General features: G+C 33.8%; 1 protein-coding gene across 6 annotated transcripts in view; it reads left to right on the top strand.

The window, feature by feature from the left end:
• The window catches only part of Cdh18 (cadherin 18), an 883,722-nt gene that overhangs the window by 796,729 nt on the left and 65,762 nt on the right, over positions 1–21,231 (top strand). For all 6 annotated transcript variants that reach the window (XM_033757792.1, XM_033757776.1, XM_010609461.2 and 3 more), the window contains 2 exons: positions 5,811–6,064; positions 19,475–19,611. In XM_033757792.1, the coding sequence (XP_033613683.1) occupies positions 5,811–6,064; positions 19,475–19,611 (391 nt within the window). The remainder of the gene's footprint in view (positions 1–5,810; positions 6,065–19,474; positions 19,612–21,231) is intronic.

Here is a 21,231-nt window from a genome sequence, read left to right as displayed (position 1 = left end):
GCTAAAACAAAGCATATCACAGATGTGACAAATTCAAAACAACTTGGAAAATGCAAAATTAGAGGAAAGCCTGTTAGGCTGAATCATATGAATATAATTTTTGTTAGTTATGCAATTTATAAAAGCAATAATAAATGAAGCTAATTTTGATTTTTTTTAAAGGACTAGAGCCACCAATACATTTGCATATGGGTCAGGGATTTAGCTCAGTGGTGCTGTCACCTGCTTTGCAAGCACAAGGTCCCAAGTTTAATCCCTGGAACAAAAAACAAAACAAAACAAAGCAAACAAACAAACAAAAAAAACCCACCTGCATATCATTTTTTCTATCTTTTTTCCTGAAAAGTGAGCCTTCTTATCAACTGTGGTTATCACAAATATGAATATTTGAATAGAGTACGTGTCATAGTTTAATGTTGCCAGATAAAATTCAGGGCCACAAGATAAATTCTAATTTTCAATAAACAACAAATATTTTCTATTTATAACTACGTTTTACATGATTACTGACACATTACAGTAAACATAATCGTGAGTACCCTAAATTAAATTTTAATTGAGTACACAGAAATTCGATTGATTAATTTTAGCAACATTGATTCTATTACTTATGAATATGAGACTAAATGATTCATTTTTTTAAGTACAGAAAATAAAACCTAATTCTATAAAGTGAAAGAAAATCTGATATTACTCCTGAAAAGTTCCTCTCTGAATGTTCTTATATTAGTGATTTCCACATGTCCTTCATATTTACCTATTTGTCTTATGAACACTGCATGATAATCTAGACCTGAAAATTTGCAAAGGACAAAATTAATCATTCTTCTAAAATTTTATAAAATGTTCTGAACTATATTCAAGTAATCACATCCTAACCACCACCAAATACCTTGATGAATCAAAATTTGTAATGTTAATAATAATAAACAAATTACCACAAACCAGTCTTGGTCACCAAAGCCCAGTCTTGCAAAGAGTCACTAATACCTTTAAGAGAAGAGCTATTTGCCCATCTTTCCTTAGCTTGTCCCACCTGACTGATGGTGACCATGATCTATCCAGAAATAACTGGAAGCACATGCAGTTGGCATCATAATAGCCAGAAAAGAGTTTGTTTTCTGTATCATGGATAAAGTTGCTATTGTCTTCATGCATTTAAATTAGTCTTCATTTTTACTTTTATGTCTTCGGGTAGAAAATGTTTCTATTACTTTATAAACCTTCAGCTGGATACTTAATGCTATTCCTTTGTGTGATAGCACAACATCCTGGATAAATTTTCACTTCTTTCTAAAGCCATTTGGGTACCATTTCCTTATTATATTCAGGGATAAGATGAACACATTTTCTTGTTCTAAATATACTAGTCTTGGTAGACCCTTCTTAGGAAAAAATCTGATGGTCACCGAGCAAAGTAAAACCTTTCAAATGGAGCTCTAAATACTTTCTCAAAAATTAAAATATTTCTAGAAAATTATGGAAGACCTATTTAAAATGTATGCGGCTTTGCCACCATTAGGAAAATAATTACAATTGCAACACCACTTTTCTGTATGATTGAGATTGTTGTGAAAATGAATAATGTATTTTCCATAGTATACACAAAATCCTAATATAAACAAATAAATAAATGTATGTAATTTCCTCCCAGTATTTTTCTAGATTTGAAATTCAACTTCACAGGGTTCTCTTTATAAAGGAGGCTGTTAAAATACCTCTTTTTGCATTAATTCGTCTGCTTCTAATTTCCTGTCCCAACCTGAAATGTTTCTCTCAGCAGTTTGTGGCTCCAGATGGGTCCCCTCCACCCATCTGCCAGTCCTGGCAAACAAATCTCTCAAAATCATTGTCACTGCCAGAGGGAAGTTAAATTTATATTATATGACCGTGAACATGAATGTATGTGTCCACAGAAACAGGCTGCACCTTAACAGTAGGTAGGTTAGTGTTTAAACATATGACACAGACTTGCCAAAGGACTTGCTAAAAAATGGAAAGAGACATATGTCATTTTGCATGGACAGCTTGATGGTACTATCAGATAGGATGAGAGGTGGCCAAAATCTCCTACACAGATTTCATTATGTCACAGTGGTATAAAAACCTCAAATGAATAAGTAGAAATGAATAATTTTAAATCTGCTAATATTGTGATGAGTGCTAGCCCACCCCAGAAAAGTATGTCTGTCTGATGTTTAGTGTTCACACCTTGAACACCTATGTATTTCATGGGAAGAATCTTACCCACCATGAAGCCTTCCAGAGTGCACACTTTGACTCCAAAAAATCATACACGTTGATTTGAAATAAATGCTGATTCTTCCAGGGCTTTTGCTCTCCAAGTGCAACATGCCCAGATTCTGCCATTCTAGATCTTAAAAGCCAAAGGTGCTCACTGCCACACATCCTTTTCCTCAAGCAGCAAATGTGTAGTTTTTAGAAGAAGCTCTTTCCCTCTGAATAGGGTATATTAATAAATTAGCCAGACCAATGGTCACTTATTTTGGGTCACTTGTTAATGGAAAGAAGAGAGGAGTAAAGAAAAGAAAATTTGAAATATGAGAGTCTGGCCAGGAATTATGTCAATCAATTTTTCTATAAGATGCACACTAATTCTTCTGGCAATTCATTTTTAATTCAGATCCTGTAAAAAAAAAAACCAACAACAACCCCTAATTGGTATGTCCTAAAATCCATACTCAACACTTATTTCAAAATATCTTTAAAATAATATTTATACTTGATTTTAGCCGAAAGGATGAGAAATGATTAAAACAATAGTAATAGCATATATAAATAAATACATTATAGGTGGTCAACTTTTGAATATTTGTGTATTTAAGATTTTTAAAAACAATTTTCTACAAAACCTGGTAAAATATTGTAGTGACCAAGTTTTAATCATGTCCACATGACCCTGTTAGAGTCTCAGATGACATATTTTTAATATTTGGTTTGGAAATAAAATCATTGCTTTCCGTTCTATGCAATTTTCAACCTCAGCAGACACGGATCTTGGACTTCCTAGCTTTCCAAACAATAAAAATTCAATTTTGTTCCTTAATCCACCAAGTTTATAGTTTTCTGTTTTAAGTCAAAGTAATCAAGGCATTTACTCTTAGGGAAAATCATCAGAGCTCTTGCATGGTGAATGCCTGGTAGTGCAGAATCAGGGGCAAAAACAGATAAACAGTGTCTATTTTGCTTTTTCTCACAGATATGTCAGGAAGAACAGCATCAAAGTATAGGTCATCAATAGAAGAAAAGTTTCTAGAGATTAGGTTTACTCACCTCATGATGGAAATTTTTCACTTAGTTGAAAGTAAATCAGTTAATTCTGGTTCACAGTAATAATTACAAGCATCATGTTTAGCACTTTGCAAGCACTGAGTTCTTGCTGCAAGGCATTTCATCTTGGAGATACTACCTAGCTGTACATTCATCTGCCTTTATGTCTTTATAGCTTTACTAATATTTGCAGCACTTATAACGCTTCATACAAAGTACTGTTTACTATATTTTTATCCTGCTATAGATCATACATCCTTTAGGAAAAAGCACAGGGTGGCCTTATTCGTTACTATTCACTAAGTGAAATTCAATGCTAGATGTATATTTTCAACAGAGAATAAATGCTAGGTTGACACTTAAAAAGCAAGGAAAAAGCATTAAATACATTGTAACAAGCATTTAATTGGATTAAAAATTTAAAATATCATAACCATGCAAAGAAAAAGACAGATATATTAAAAAACTGATTCAAGACCAAAATAAAATAAAGAGGATGGAAAACAAAAGTAATGAAATATTACTCAAAAATAGAAAAAATTAAAAATATATAAACAAACTAATGTTTTTAAATTCTATATTCATATTTTCTACAATCTCAAGAAATATTGGTTTTAAAAACTATAAATTGGTCATATTTTAAAATAGGATAGCAAGTATAAATCAAGCAAAGTAAAAATCAGATTGTGATATATTAAAAAGGCAATGGTTATAAAAACAATATTGAGATTGTTCCTTTTAATGGTATTTACCATTCGAGATTTTTGACATACCTCCATGCCCTTTTTCTCAGTAGCTGTTCTAAATTCCATTTTCATTAATTGTGTAGAAAACTCTTCTTTCTCCACATACTTGCCCACAGGGGTTATCTATTGTTATTTTGACTATGTGCATTCCGAGTGAAAGTATATCACACTCTAGTTTGGATTTGCGTCTTCCTGACAATTAGTGGTGTAGAGCTTTCTGTCCAGTAAGCAGTTGATTATCGGTACATCTTTTTTTAAGAGTTGTCTATAAATTCTCTTGCTGAATTTTCACTTTTCTTCCATGTGCTTTGGTGTCAATTCAAAAAAAAAAAATCTTTTCTCTGACCAACTTCCTGAAGTATTTATCTTTTCTTCTAGTACTTTTCTAGCTCTGAAATTTACATTTAAATTTGTAACACATTTGCCTTGCTTTGTGTGTGTGAGGGTTGCTGGTGTCTCATCTCATGCTTCCACTCATTCACCAGATTTTGCTAATAACATTTACTGAATGGGAGTGCCCTTGCCCAAATGCATGATCTTGCCATGTTCGCAAAAGATCACGTAGCTGAAGTCTCACTAGGAGATCTATAAGCAAAGAATATGAAATTAGAGTTCTGAATAGATGCACTTGTGAATTTATTTCAACACTAACAACAATGGAAAGATATTCAACTAACTTATGCATTCATCTACAGAAAAACGAATATGGGTAAGATAGTGTAAATATACATAATGCAATGTTATTCAGCAACAAGTAAAAGTTACTCAACAACAAAATACAACAGAACTGTGTCATTTGTGGCACCTTGGATTGAATCAGAGATAACAATGTTAAGTATAATAAGCCCAAAACATAAAGACAAAGACAGAATGGTTATATTCTTTTATGAAATGTAAAAGAAGCTTACTCTGTGTCAGAAGAGGATAGGAAGGCGGGGGAGAGCAGCAGAGATAAGGAAAGATCGATTAACAAGCACAAACAAACATGCGCAGACACAGGTAAATAGGAGGAATCTGATGTACTATTACACAGAAGAGGGATGATAGTTAACAATATTTCATGTATAAATAAAAAAAGTTAAAAGAAATGATTTTAGATGTCCCTATCAAAACTGTTGTAAGTGTTTAAGATGACAGAGAACGTACTCTGATTTCCTTATTGCAAAACTACAACTGTACCCAAATATTACACTGTCCCTCCAAAGTATAAATTATTATCTATCAATTAAAGCTGACGTTGAAAAGGTAATATATAAGACAATTAGTTTAAATGCAAATGTAGATTGAAATAATATAAGAAACCACTAGAGAGGAATAACAACAAAAATATCCAAAAGGCATATTTGTCTTCCTGTGAAGAATTATACTGATATCTCGTCATGATTATATTTGGGTTTATGTAAAATTACTATTAATTCAGTCGAGTTTTCATGATTTCTGATTTAGATACTACTATTCAGGAAAAAATATTAATTTGGTTGTAAATAAACATAGAAAGACTGGCTAAAAGAAACATGCATTTCACTTTCACTTGAAGTCTTTTGTCTACTAAACCAATATCTGGAGCTCACATTTATAATAAACAGTTATTTTAAAGAAAATTTCAACAGTACTCATTTGCACTTCTGAGTTCTTGGAACAACAAAAAAATGCAATCTTAACTAAGAAAAAAATCAATGAACTCTCTCAGATACTTTTTTCACAAATGAAAAAGAAATTCCTACTTTCAAACACACGAGAGTAATAATATGGAATGTTTTATTTATTCCACAGCCATTGAACTATGAGAAAAAGAAGTCATATACCCTCAACATAGAAGGAGCAAATACACACCTTGATTTTCGATTTTCTCACTTGGGTCCTTTTAAAGATGCTACCATACTGAAGATCATTGTTGGAGATGTGGATGAACCACCACTATTTTCCATGCCTTCCTATGTCATGGAAGTGTATGAAAATGCCAAGATCGGGACCATCGTTGGCACAGTTCTGGCACAAGATCCTGACAGTGCTAACAGTTTAGTAAGGTATGGTATGTTTCCATCTCTAAGACATACACACGTATGATTGAATCTCACATTGATATGAATTAAATAATGTTTAAATACGTTAACTGAGCAGATGACTTTTCGTTGAACTAGGAAGACATGTAATTATCTCCATGAAAATATTGCTCACCATACAGAGCCATTTTTCCATTTAGCTTAAGAGGAGTGAGCATAATCGACTGAGATAATTGTTTCATGAATAATCAGAAACTAAAATGGCCTGGTTTGTTATTGATGGTAAATCGGAATATGGTGCAACAGGTATACCAAAAGCTGTGGATAACATTAAGTTCTAACTTCTCTTTCTTCCAGTTACAAGGCAGTTTCTCTCTAGATAATTATCTACCCTTATCTGTAAAAGAGGAAACATGTCTGTCTGTTGGAATTAATGTGGGTCTACATGACAGGGTGTGCATACAGCATTGAATGCAATGGTCTGCATCGTGTGGTCATTCAGTAACGCTGCTGTCCGCGGCTGGCTAGAGCGACACCTCACGACTTGGACTCTGAAGATCATTAAGTTGTGTTTGGACATAGTGCTTCCTCCACCACCAGCTGAGTGATAGTTATTGAACCCTGGGATTTTCAAACTCTGAACATTTAATGAAGAAATAATAATGTAACAATACGTCGATGGCAATAAATTATATTGAACTACATCACTTTTGCATATTGCCGCTTGTTTAAGTGTTTACTAGAGAATTCCTTAGTGTTTTAGAGTGTCACACATTAATCATAATTAAGGTCTTATTGAATAATCACAACATGTTTCATTGTGTCTCCTATGATAGAATTAAAACAGCTATATAAATAGGTGTAAACTTCTTCTTTATGTTCTTATATTTTGAAACTCTGGTGCCCTAAAACCCCAATACGTAAAAATATATATCTCCTCTTTCTTGTAAAATCTTTATTTTCATATTCTTTAGGTTTCATCAATTTTAACAAAACCAATACACTCAAAATTCTCTTGATATCTTGTAATATTTATGAAAGCCCTCATTTTTTCCTAACATGAATGTTTCATTTAAAAAATGTTAATAGCACCCATGCAGAAAATGAAGACAGTTTTCTGTGCACAGATGTGTATATTCCCCAAATCTGCTACATCTGCAAATGCAAGAAAAAAATGTTCTGACATTCTGAGAGCAAGATCTAAGCAATGCTTCAAGAGGAAAGATAGGCCAGATGTGGAAAATAATCCATATAAGACTAGATGAGAACAGCATTCTCTCATAAAGGGAGTTGATATGTTTGTTGTCCAATCAGATGAAAGCACATTACAATTTAGCAATCTATAAAATGCCATATTTTAACTCCTAACTATAAAAGTGCTCACTTCAGCAGCACATATAATAATTCCTAACTATAAAAGTAATTTGTTTAAATATTAAAAATATAGCCCCCAAAAGGTGATGGGCAGGTGAGATATTCTTTCCCAAAAGCAGCCAAAATCTTGGGGAATTAAAATACTGCATGACACTAGTGAAATGAAAAACATATTTGATAAAAATTATGTAGATTCTTTTGGAAATTACATTTTGATACCAATGATGCAGCCTTTAATTTAAAAAAAGGAAGGTGTAATCGTATGCCAAATGACCGTATACAACCTATCACAAGGACCAGTATTAGGTGATAAAGAATTAAACTCACACACGCACACACCTCACCTTGAAATCCAGGGAAGAGATAAACTTACAATAACAAATATTGTATATTAGTCAACATTCTCCACAACAGTGGGACCAATGATTAGTATGTGTTGTGCACGTGTGTGAGTGTGAGTGTGTGTGTGTGTGTGTGTGTGTGTGTTTTGAAATGGAGTTTCAGGAGAGGGAGAGAGAAAGATACACACATGGAGCAAGAGAGAAAAGAGACGTGTGGTGCTGCTTCGCACAACTGCATAGGTGTGCGTTCAGACACTGCAGAGTAACACAACAGTCTGGAGACCGAGGAAAAAGTTCCTGTTCAAGTCCAATGACCATCTGTGTGCAGAATTCTTTTTAGCTTGGAAAAGATGAGAGACTGGAGCATTAAAGTCTTCAAATGACTGGACAGGCAAATCTACAGTGAGAGAGGAATCTATCTTAATAAAAATCCACTGGTTTAAATGTTAATATAATTTAAAAAGTGCTTTCAGGATGATGAGGAATAATGTTCGCCCAAATATCTAGATGTTGTGGCACAAACAAGTTGGTGTGGAAAATTAAACATCACCCTTTGTAGTAAATGTGACAAGGATAGGATGGTGGTAATAGACAACCTAATAAAACTGCCTACAGCAATGATTTGGGATGACTGAACTGATTTTCTTAATCTAGGTGAGAGATTAAAGAGGTAAAGGATGGAAGAAGGAAAGTTAGTTTGTTGCCTGTGTGAGGAGCTGGGCTTACCTTTGGGGAAAGGCAACCAATGAGGTTGTAGAGAAAGACCAGAGGCAGGGGGAGGAGAGAGGAGAGAGATCCTGAGGAGGTTTGCACTAAGATGTAGTATTTGAAATTTATTTCGGCAAAAATGCCAATGGGAAAAGAAAAGAAAACAAAGTAGTCCTAGTAATCAAGAATGAAACAATGAAAGGGAGATTTGCATTTCAAAATAAATAATAATGAAGCTGGAGAATGAAGTAAATGGTGTATTATATTTCATGCAATGTAATCCAAAAGAAGTCACATTAAAGTCTAGGATAAGCTATTTTGAAGGAATTTATGTTCACAAACATCCTGGGTTTGTTTGGGGGGATTAGCCCGTGTGTATCACTTACCTTGGTCATTTTCCACCCCTTCACCCTCCTCTCTTTTCGTGCTTGATCCCCTTCACCCTCTCCAGCATGTTTGACTTTAGTTTCCTAAAAGCTCTCCTTTTTTGCACTCTTTATATATTTTTTTAGGTTTCTCCCTGGAAGAGTAGCCCTGCTCTTTATGCCCCAGCACGTGTGTAGACCATTCATTGTGGATCTAATGTAAAGACAAAATTGTCGCCCTCCTCCAGGGACCGTGATTCATGTCTGGAGAAATGTCTGAGCGTCTTAGCTCGTACTGCTACCACACATTACCTTGGTTCTCACTGTTTTGGAGATTGGAAAACCCATGTTCCAGGCGGGGGCTCTGGGCATCTACCGAAAACCTGCTTCTAGTTTTATAGACAGCTGTCTCTTTGCTTTATCCTCACATGGTTAAATGAAGAAAAAGAGTGGAAGACAACAATGCCCTCTTTCTTTTTTATAAGGACATATTGTTCATGAGATTGCATGAATTTCCCATCTGGTATCAATTTCCTGTTTTGGGAACTTTGGTTGCTATAACATATTACCCTAGACTGGGTGACTTACTAACAACAAAAAATTATTTTACATAATCATGGAAGCTGAGAGCCTGGGGTCAGAGCGTCACAGTGATCGGTGCACACTTGGCAACTCCTGGCCCTCCCACGTTGGGAAGTTAGAGAGCTAGCTCTCTGCCTCTTCCTAGGAAGACACTAATCTCACGCTCATCATTTCCATTCTCATGAACGAATACCGCCATAAACTCTACCTGGGAACTTTGGTGAGATTCATACCAAGTCCACGATAGGTTGAGTGCTAGTGACATCCTGTGGTACAGGCCAGAGATCAAGTGACATGCGCTATAGATCGCAGATCTGACACGACGAAGGATTCTTTTACCTGAACATCAATAGTTCTGAAGTTCAGAAATGCTGATATAGAATAAAACAAAGTGAGCGGTAGATTATCAAAACTACCAGATTTACTGCATTCGTGATATAATTTTGAGAAAATAGTTTAGGGAGCTATGAATCGATGTATGCAATACATATAGGTACAAAATTATATAAATATTTCAGTTCTTTTGGATCTACCAAATAAACCATTTCTATGAAGAAGTAATTTCTTCAAAGTGTTATCAATTGTTTCAGTATCTGTCCCAGGTTACTGCAAATATTTAACTGAACACTCACTATAATACATACATACATCCTTCCAGTTGTTGAGAGGCAAATGTGATAGATAATTTATTTCTAAATGTTAACAGAGGACAGCAAAAATCTATTAGCATATGCATTATTCTTCCTTGTACTTTTTTTTGGTTACAAAACTAAAATGAATCCTGTTACATATTCCTTAAAATAATTAGAAACTCCCTTGCTGAGGTTTGAGGCATAGTTCACATAATATTTATTCTTGATTTTAATAAAAATGTGTCATTCATGTGAGGCTCTAGGTGCAAATATTGAATAAAAACGGAAAACAATAACAAACAAGAAAGCAAGCTCCATTCTTCTACCTTTCTTAGGGACCACTAATTATGGAAAGCACATTCCAAATATATACTTGCAGTGTACCCTAAAATGCAATTAACTCTAAACTTGTGAAATTGGTAATGAAAGAAAGTTTAAGTCTTCCAGGCAATTGTGAAAATCTTCCTGACTCTTAGCCTTTTGCATTTCAATTTTCTAAACTGTTAGCACAGCTCTTCAGATTTCTTACAGCATGCCCTGTCTGGTGTTTTTTTCTTTTTCTTTTTCTACTTAAAATAGTATGTACAAATTGTGGCAATATAGTCATCATGTTTTGTTTAAAATGCATAAAATTAGAACCTAGCTGTTTACCAGCAGTGAAGAAATCTTTGGTTTCATTAAGCTATATTAGGTAGCATGGCACAATTGGAGTTCAGAAACTTCACAGATTAACTGCTGAGAGATGAGCAGAGCTGTTTTAAACTTGAGAGCATTTGGAAATGTGATTCTGTAGCAAAGGACTATTGAAAATAGTGGTTATTTAGTGTTTGCTACCTCTCGACCAGGAATGCCGGATCTTATTTCATAAGCCCACAACAGGCTGTATGACTTCTTACAGGTGAAGAAATTGAAACTCTGAAAATGAGTCCATATGACCAAGTTCACAGAGCAAATTTTGGATTCAGATTGCAAACCCACCTGTGCTTTACCCTGAGAACACAGATGGTTCTTAAAGCATAATATGCATCATTTCATGAACTTCAGTTAACAAAAACTGAGATGAAGAAATGATACATTTACAAATATCAATTTTTAAAAGTTAAAAAAAAAACAAACTAGAAAATTCAGATGAATGTTTTAAGTGTTTGGGAAATTGTCAATCAAATGTCAGTACCTGGAGTATGCTCTGTGTGGATTCTCTTCATGAAATGGAAAAAAATACTCAAACTGATTGTTTACTCATGTACCTCAGGAATAAAATGGTGCTTAAATTCAGAATGTCCCAATAGAGTAATGATAAAAGCAAGCACTACCTGATTTATTGTAAGAAAGATCTTTTGGAGATTCCCAATCACTTTTCTCATATGATGGGGAGCTTCCGTTGCTGAACTCACACAATCAGGTAGTATACGCTCTCTTTGTTTTATTTTCCTTTCCCTTCCCCTCCCCTCCCTTCTCTCCTCTCCTCTGCTCTCCTCTCCCCTGTCCTGTCTCCTCCCCTTTCAGCCCTTTCTACTCTCCTATCTCACTGTGTAGTTTATGCTGCCCTTGAGCTCACTTTGTAAGCAAGACTGGGCTCAAATGTAGGATCCTCCATCTTGGTCTCACTGACCTGAGTGCCGAGATTACAAACATGTGACACCATTGCCGCATTATTCCCTTGTCTTTCTTTTTTCCTTCACATTTACAATCCGAATTTACCTGTACGATTACTTATTGTTAAAATTTGAATGCTTTTTATCAAATAACTTCAAAACAATGGAGAACAAATATTAGAGATCTTAAGTTTTCAAATGCTAACGAGAATTTATATGCTAACAAAAAGTGAATAAAATTCTGATCACATTTTGAAATATTGTCCAGATTAAAAAATACGCTTCTAACATAAAATCTGTTTTCAAAGGTGTTTGCAGGATTCCCTGAGTAAGCAAGTGCAGTGCTTACTCAGTCTGTTCTGGGATTCACCGTAGCCTTGGTAGGAAAATGGTTCCACACAGCTGCTGAGCTCGTATAATCTCCGATGAGACGGCAATTAGAAAGGATACAGTAATCGTGAATGATATAATCACAAAACAATAGGTGATATTTCAACACAAATGGCAAAGTCTTTTGGCAAGGTGAAGAAAGATTGAAAGCATTATTGAGTTTGAATATTTGATTCAATCTTTTGCAAAGATGAACAATGTCTGTGAAATGAATTTCAATATAACTCATGTAAAAGATCATACCTAACATGCAATGAATTTTTTTTATAGATTAAATTCAATTATATGATTTTAGCCTATTGATGATAATGGAATTACTTTTATGTTCTCATCAGTGAATTCGGTCATACACACTCATGAAATTTATGCCTGAATCTTCTCATACAAATGTGACAACCGATCAGGAATATCTAATGCTGGGTAGAGTTAGACAGAAAACAGATTCTTCCTAAAACCCTGAAGTTCCCACCTATAATGTCTGTAAATATATCATACTGCATTTCCAAAGAAAAAAATCTGTTTTTCTGTGGGAAGGTTCCACAGTTCATTCACCCCTGGAGTACATATAGAAGCCTTGATTAAATGCTTCTGTAGATTTATTGAAGAAACACTGACATCTAAATAGCTTTTATATTTTAAGTGACTCTTTCAAGATTCCTAGAACTCCAGATTACCAAAATTTCCAATAAATTCCTTAGAGCTAAAAGTAGTATCTGTATATGCAGTTTTATTCATTTACTCTTGTTTTACTGGACTGAGGCTTTTTTTGGGTTCAGGAACTTAGAAATCTTCCAAAATATCTATGTCTAACATGTGCTACACATTTTATGAAGCACTTGATTTATCCTCTAGCAAGTGATATTTTATTTTTAAAATAAAGATTACTTTAATTATTGTCTTCTGCAATCAATTCCATAAAGGTAGAAAAATAAATATTTATCTTTTTAATTAATCTGAGTTGTAATTCAAGCATTTGTTATGGTTGATTTTGTGATAGCAGCCATTCTTTTTTGGGAGAAGTGGAATCTCAGCATTGTTTTCATTTGTATCTCTTGAATGACCAGTGATGTTGAACATTTTCTCATATGTTTATTTTCTATTTCTACTTCTCTGTCTGAGAAATGTATGTTTATTTCAGATGCCCATTTTTGGGTTGATCTTTAAATTTGAGAGGTGTGGTTTAAAAAAAATTATTTGTGTATTCTAGATAGTAGACCTTTGTCTGAGGAATAGCTGGTAAAAATTCTAATCCACATTGTGGGTTTTCTCTTCATGCTGCTGTGGTTTCTCTTGCTGTGCAGAAACTTTGTAATAAGAAGAGATCGTACTTGTAGATGCTTTGTGTGAAGTAATCATTATTGACACTGATTGTTTATTATACTCTCAGCTAATTCCTATTTTTCTGAAAAATACTAATTTAAATAATCAATTTTATCTTATTTTGATGTAACACATTGTCTTTTATCATTTCTCCTTGCTTTGAATCATCTTTACTAGAAATATAAAGTGGTACAAACATTGTGCATCACAACATAGAACAGCTGTAAGAATATTTTTATGTTAGCACAGAAATTCTACAAGACAGTTTCCTATGTTGAAACATAGCATGAATGGACGCATTTATCTGTGATTATGCAATTAATTAGGGTTTGTAGAGGAACTTTGTAAATTAGAGGGCTTTTAAGGCCTGCTGGAAAAAGAATTGACATCAACTTAATTGAGCTTTCCAGTCTTCACTGGATTACCAATAGTTCATAGGAAATATCCTTATTAATCGCTGCAGAGTTCTAAAGTAGTGTTTAGTATAGACATGATTCCGATGATTATTGCTCACAACACATAGTAATCATAATATTGTTAAGGTTATAATAGCATGTTACAAATTTCACACCATAGTGGCCCTTGAGTCAACCTCTACATTCTTCCTACATGTTAACACTTTTGTAGGTGGATCTACAGTACTGGATATGCCATACTCTTCTACTTCTTGTTCTTCCCTTAGATTCTACCTGAAGTATAAAAGTTTCTCATCATTCATTGGAAACTGGATAAAAAAGATGTGTTTTTTTAAAAAAATAAAATGGAGTAATACTCAGCCAGAAAAAATGAGAAGCTAGAGATATTTATAGCTGAGTGGATGCACAATGAGGCCATAGTCTTAAGTGAAATTAATAAGACTCGCATGTATAAATACCGAATAGTTTCTCTGGTGTGAAAACCTAAAACTGTAAATAAGAATCAAAATGAATAATTGATACTGTGTAGTAGGAAGAGGAGGGTCTAAAGGAATAGGGGAAATGGAAGGGGTGGGGAAAGATAAGAAGGAAAAGGAAAAACATATGAGAAAAGTAAATTCATGGAAACAAAGTTCTTTGTCAATAGAGAGAGGTGGAGGGGTTGAAGGGAGGGCAGGGGAATGGGAAAAAATAAGAACCAAGATAAGTCATGTAAAGGTACAAGATCCCAATGATGAATGTAACTGTGTTCCTAAAATGTACAAAGAAAGTGAATAAAGATAAAATACACTGGTAATTTCATTACATTTAAAAATTTTCCTAAACTATGACTTCTCTGACACTACATGAGCTATAAATTTATTTGTTACCTTTTCAATATTTACGTACTTGCCAATGAAAGCAAAAATAAGTCCATAGTACACTGTGAAGGAGGTAAAACTGGTTATTCCTCAAATTAATCTAATTTGAAACATGATATTAATAATCTGTATCTCGCATATTAAAAACCCATAAATGTATATTCTATGTATCAAAATATAGTGATCTAGATGGTAAGATGTTATGAGTATTGACATAGTTATTTCTAGCAAAATACTTCTAAACTGATGAATTATTAGGAATGTCTTAATAAATTTTACAGTAACATTAGATATTAACAGATTCTTCATTACCTTTGTTTGTTGCCTCAAATATGAGGGTAAGCAATACTGTATATGCATATTATTATTTGGAGAAGACAAATTAATTTAGTTTCTTTAAATTACCTATAAAATTTATTCAGGTGTACAGAACAGGAATGAAAAAGTAATTTTATATTCAGATTTTCCAGAAGTAGACTGCAGTTCATGATGTTTGTAAGGAGGTGTTTTGTTTTGTTTTGTTTTGTTTTTGTCTAAATCTCACTGTGTTAGAGCACAGTACTAAAAATAAAAAGAAAGCATTATTTATGAACTTGTTAATCGCAATATAAAACCATTATGTGCCTTCTTTTGTTTTCTTTTTAACCTCAATTTGCATTTTTTTACTGCTATGAGATTGAGTTTTTAAAAACGCTAAACTCCAATTACAAATATCCATCATAAGTTTCGATTTAGGAAATACTTTTTCTAAGCAAAAGTTGACATGATTTTGCACTTGTTGGGTGAGTATAGTTAAACACGTTAATATTAGAATATACAAACTTAAGCCTTAAATGTATAAAGTTTACGATGTGTTAATATTTGTAAGAATTTATGAATGGAATGGACTTTTAAAATTATTTAAAAGTAACTTACTGAAAATATTTTCATTTTAAAAAATCATTTCTTATTTACATAACTTTATGGATTTATGTCACTTCTACATTTGAAATAATTGGCATTGACTTGTTTTATATTTAATATGCAAAAGAGTTTTGAATGGTTTATTTTCCCTGACAATTCTATTTGCCCTTTTGCTGAGTTTTTACTTCTGTTGCTGGGCAGAAATCCACGAGTAGTTAAGCGGAACTATTTAGTGCTGCTTCAGTCACAATTCAATTCCAGCCGCATGAAGAAGGTTCTTTGAATCCAAAAATCCTTCCAAAGTTTGCTGCTTATGTAGTTGATTTCCCAGGAGAGCTGAGTCACACAGAGAAATAAATAATCTTTTTTTTTTAATTTTATTGAGTTTATTGGTACATTTTAGGGATACAGTACAGTTACATTCATTGTTGGGATCATGTACCTTTACATGACAGGTCTTGATTCTCATTTTTTCCCCTTACCTCTGCCCTCCCTTCACCCCCTCCTCCCCTCCCCATCTACAAATCGGAATTTGAGATTTCACACCAGTATTATAGTTACCATTTTTCCAAAAGTTAAACATAGATAGACAGACAGACAGACAGATAGACAGATAGATAGACTGTTTTTTGGGGGGGAGGTACCGGGGATTAAACTCAGGACCTTGTGCTTGAAAGGCAGGTGGAAGCAGCACTGAGCTAAATCTTCAGTGCTACACTTTCTTTTTCTAATCCAAATAAAAATAATACCAGATATATTTACCCACTAATATTGGCATTTATGTTAGAAAACCCAGTTTGACGTGTCTAAAAGGAAAAAAATTTACCACTATACAAAACATTATGTATTTCCAGAATGTTCAGAAGTGATAAAATTCCTCAAATAGTACACGTTCTGCCACTTTTTTTTTTTTTCAGCAGTGTGCTGAGAACAGTTTCTTCTCATCTTTCTTGATATTTACTTAAGGAACACTGAGGTTGAATAATATGTTCCAGTTTAAGGTCATCTGATTTTCAGATATAGAAACATATTTTCTTAGAATAACTAAAAATGAACAATTTCCTCAAAACCAGTTAACAGCAGCTTACTTTAATGATAAAATAGCCACAAAAACAACTCATCAAATTGGATTCTTTTTAGTTTGACAAAAGTTCACATGTTCAAAGCAACTCAACCTAATTCTCAATATCAACCTTAGGAAAAATGTTATTCTAGGAATTCTTCTTGATATCAACTCAACCCCCAGAAAAAAGTAAAGTGTTATCAGCATAATGTGATTGCATGCTTTTAAAGAGACCAAGGAGACCCATGGATGTTACTACTCTGTAACATGTAGAATGAATGTCTCTGATTATCTTAATACCTGTACCTCTGCTTATTAAAATTACATTTCCAAAAATCTGGGCATGGTGGCACAGGCCTGTAATCCCAGCACTCGGGAAGCTGAGGCAGGAGGATCGCTGTGAGTTCGAGACCAACCTGAGCTACACAGTGAGTTCCAAGTCAGTCTCAGCAGCATAGTGAGACCCTGTCTCAAAAAACCAAAACAAAAAAAAATTAAAAAATTAAAAAAAAATTACATTTCCATGTTTAACTTTCTTCAGTTAATATATAGTTCTTTTTGGAACAATCAGTATACATTGATCAATTCCTTGCCTTGATTACACAGTTGTAAGTGATACAGTTTGTCTCGTTAGAGGAATTATTTTTATCAATGTGTTCATTTATTTGTTTGAATGCTCTGTACTTCATAGTCTCGGTCTGTGCTTTACTATTAATATTTTCTACCATGTTTATGCATGTGTACTTAGAGACTGTTTGAGAATATTATACCTCATCACTGTTTTCTGCATATCTGGCTGACAAATTTTGTCTATGAGTGACACACAGTTATATGACAACAAGTGTGATTAATTTTATAATATCTCTAGCACAACAATCACCTACCCTGTATTTTCAAGCAAATTTTCATATTTTTTGACCTCACTGTGGAAGTGTTGTGTGGAAAATGGCATACTTTACTGCTAAATCTTTTCTTTCTTTTTCTTTTACATTTTTTCTATATCGTATTATACCGTTCCCATTACTTTATATTTATGCTGATTTATATCAAATTTATGTTATCAATTCAGGAAACATTTTTGAAATCCACATCTATATGTAATCTTTGTTTCCCCTTGCTTACATTTATGTAGTTGCCATCTTAGACATATGATGTTTAAGGAATCAATCTGAACTCAATTGCTTTTCCTTAACTCTTTTCTCCTTTAAGTAAATGGGCCTAACAATTTCATACCGAAAATAATGCACAATCACCCACACACAAGGAAACCATTTACAGTTTTTCTCCTTTACAAATGCCACTCCAGAAGTTTTAGATAATCTGTATTTAATATATATCCCCATTTTAAAATTCATACCATTTATATCTATTTTTACATCTTTGTCAAAGAAGACTTCAATTATCTCTTTTAAATTGTTCATATCTTTCTGCAATCTAAGATCTGAAATAACCATTAGAAAAGAAAAGATAATTACTCCATTTAAATAGTTTTGGAGATTATCTAGGAATATTCCTAGAATGTATAGTAATTATAAACTGCATTATTTATGCACATGCATGGTCCTAGATTTTGCTGAATAAGAACAATCCCAAAACATAATGATATGAAAACCAGGCGTGGTGGCGCATGCCTGCAATCCCAGCACTCAGGAGGCTGAGGCAGGAGGATCACTGTGAGTTCGAGACCAGCCTGAGCTACATAGTGAGTTCCAGGTCAGTCTCATCTACATAGTGAGACCCTGTCTCAAAAAAACAAAAAGAAAAAAAACAAAACATAATGATATGATGAGGAAGGAAAGCAGGAGGGGAAAGGTAAGGGAAAGAATATGAAGGGATCATAAATGATCAAGACGTGTTACGAGAACATTCATTCCCCAGAGCAATCATCACTATGCATTACAGACATGCACTAATTTTGCAAAGAACATAAGGAATCCACCTTAGAGAAATAAATGAACATTTAGATCTCCAGTGTATGTGTCTGTGGACAGCAGAACTCCAGCCTTTGCTTGCAGTTCTGCCAACCAAATCTCCACCTTTTCTGGGTAGCTCTCCTTGGCCGGGGAACTTCACTGCATCAGTCCTACCTCATGGGTCTCTTCCTACTACCAGAGTGAGTGGGGCAGGCCAGGCATCTTCTTCTGGTTGAAATGGCAGGGCGTAAGTGAAAACATGGAAGGGTTATGAAACCAACACCCGGGAAAGGGTGATTACAGTCACCTACAGCTCAAACTGCTGCCAGAGAGAGGTGGAGGACAAAGCTCATATGAAAAAAAAAAAAAAATCCCTGCCAAGTTATAAGAGTTAGGATAGCACCATTTGTGATCTGTAATTTCACTTCCTTTGACCTTTTTCTTATTACTTAACTAATTGAAGATTGGGTTAAATAAAATAATGAAGGTGAAAAGGTAATCATTGTCAAAGTTTTCATCTTACACTTGCCTTCAAATCTCAGATGTGATGAAATTCCTACATAAATTCATCTCTGAAATCTGTGATCTTAAAAATGTTGTTCATGCAACAAGGACATGTTATACTGTTCCATTTTTTACTTCCAGCCTATTACAAAATCTCCTGAAGCCATTTCTTGCTTCCTTATTAATCCCTGTGATTCTGCTGTAGACTTCTATTTCATGAAATTGGATAAAATGTTTAAATTAACATTTGAATATTTATAAACAATATAGCTAAGTGATAAGGACTGAGTGAAATATATTTATTGTAGCTTCCATGTTAAATATTTGTTTGTGCAAATCTTAAAAGTCAAGATAGAAATTAAAGTGTATTTGGATATTTTACTGCATTTGATTTAGTTTTTCTTTCAGTTGTATCTTCATTATAGCTTTAAGAAAAAGGAAGAAATATGTCCTTTTTATTTCCTTTAGATATTTCATCAACTACAGTGTTGAAGAGGACAGATTTTTCAACATTGATGCCAATACTGGAACCATTAAGACTTCCAGGGTTCTTGACAGAGAGGAAACTCCATGGTACAACATCACAGTTGCTGCTTCAGAAAATGGTAAACTTCCTTCTGTATTACAGAGTGCTGGGTCACTTGTTAATAAGCTTGAAATACAGACTTCCATGAGAGTAGGGTCCAAACCATTTTTGTTTTTGCTGTGAAAATGTAGCAAAATTTAAAAAGCATGTGAGATAAATCCTCTTATTGTTGGATTGAGCAAATAACACTGATGCCACTTCCTTTACTATACGTCCAGAAGAGTTGTAAAACATAGAAAAGACACAACCCTTAGTCTTTAACCTTGAGTCAAGAGTGTTTGATTCTCTTCCTAATTGTGAGACTTTCTATTCTATGTGTGTGTGCACTATAATTAATCCATGAAGTCATTGGATGAAAGTTATTTCATATGGAGAAGTTATTTAAAAAAGATTTAAAGATCTATAATTGCACTTGGATAAATTTATCAGAATACCATAGTTTAAAATCCAATTAGCCTTTACAGAGAGTAAACAATGACCTGTAGGAATTCTACAGCAGGTCTAAGACTTCTTCAAGAAAAGCCTATATATAAATTTGAGCAAGACTTTTGTGTCACCCCACACTGAGGATATTGCATAGTGATGAATAAATACATTCAGAAGAATGAAAGAATAAATATCAATAATTATGACTGTGTTACAATCAAATTAGAACAAAACTTTTAGCGAACAGATTCACACTTGTGACGATATGGTTAGGATTATATATTGGATAACAAATTCATCAATCAATTATCCCCAGTTTACAGTTGTATGGAAATTTATATAAGCTTTAAAACAAATTTCAACACATAAACTTGTCACAGCTCTAAATTTCTTAGAGATTAGGCACATATCTAACACAAAAATAATAGTAAAATGAAATTGTGTTCTTTCTTTTCCTCCAGAGATTATAGGATATTAAAACTATAGATTCATTTAGATGTAATTTACATAGTCTACAACATGCCTTGTCTCTCATCCTCCAACCTACCCATTCCAGGAAACCATTAACCTGCACTCTGCTCTCTGTACACTTGCTCATTATTGGTATTATATCATATATTATAAAAGAACTGCACAATATATATCCCCTTATGACTGATTTCTTTCACTTAGCATCACGGTTTCAACAATCGTTTGTATTGTATTATGTGTTATCTCTAATCCATCCTTTTTACTTACAAAAACTATTCTGTTTTGATATTCAGCATTTTATTCAGTTATCTGTCATATCATATACTCTTCTGTCGTGTCACTTTTTGCCGAATGAGATCAATGCTGCAGTGAGCATTAGTGTGCGAATTTTTGTGTGGACCTGTTTTCATTTCTTTCATAAGGTATAATTCTACAAATTTATTTTTCACAGTTTTACTAGCATGTGTTTGCAGTACATGCAGTTTACAATATCTCTGTGAGTGGCTGCATGTACATAAAAGAGCTTGTTTCATTTTTTAATCCACTTCCTCTTACCTCTCACCTCCCTCAGTCCCTCTTTAAATTCCTTTTCCCCATTTTTATTCTTGTTGACATTAGTAATTTTATCTGACATTTGTGGCATATGTGTTAACATTTATTGAGGTTGCTGGAGTCCTGTACATTTCTCTTGTATATGTATCTAGGATTGGTATTCTGGGTCACATAGATACTATCTGATCAA

This window comes from Fukomys damarensis, unplaced genomic scaffold (genome assembly GCF_012274545.1).
Source record: "Fukomys damarensis isolate Sample0158 unplaced genomic scaffold, DMR_v1.0_HiC HiC_scaffold_1, whole genome shotgun sequence".
NCBI classification, from domain to species: domain Eukaryota; kingdom Metazoa; phylum Chordata; class Mammalia; order Rodentia; family Bathyergidae; genus Fukomys; species Fukomys damarensis.
This window is presented reverse-complemented; position numbering and strand designations above follow the sequence as displayed.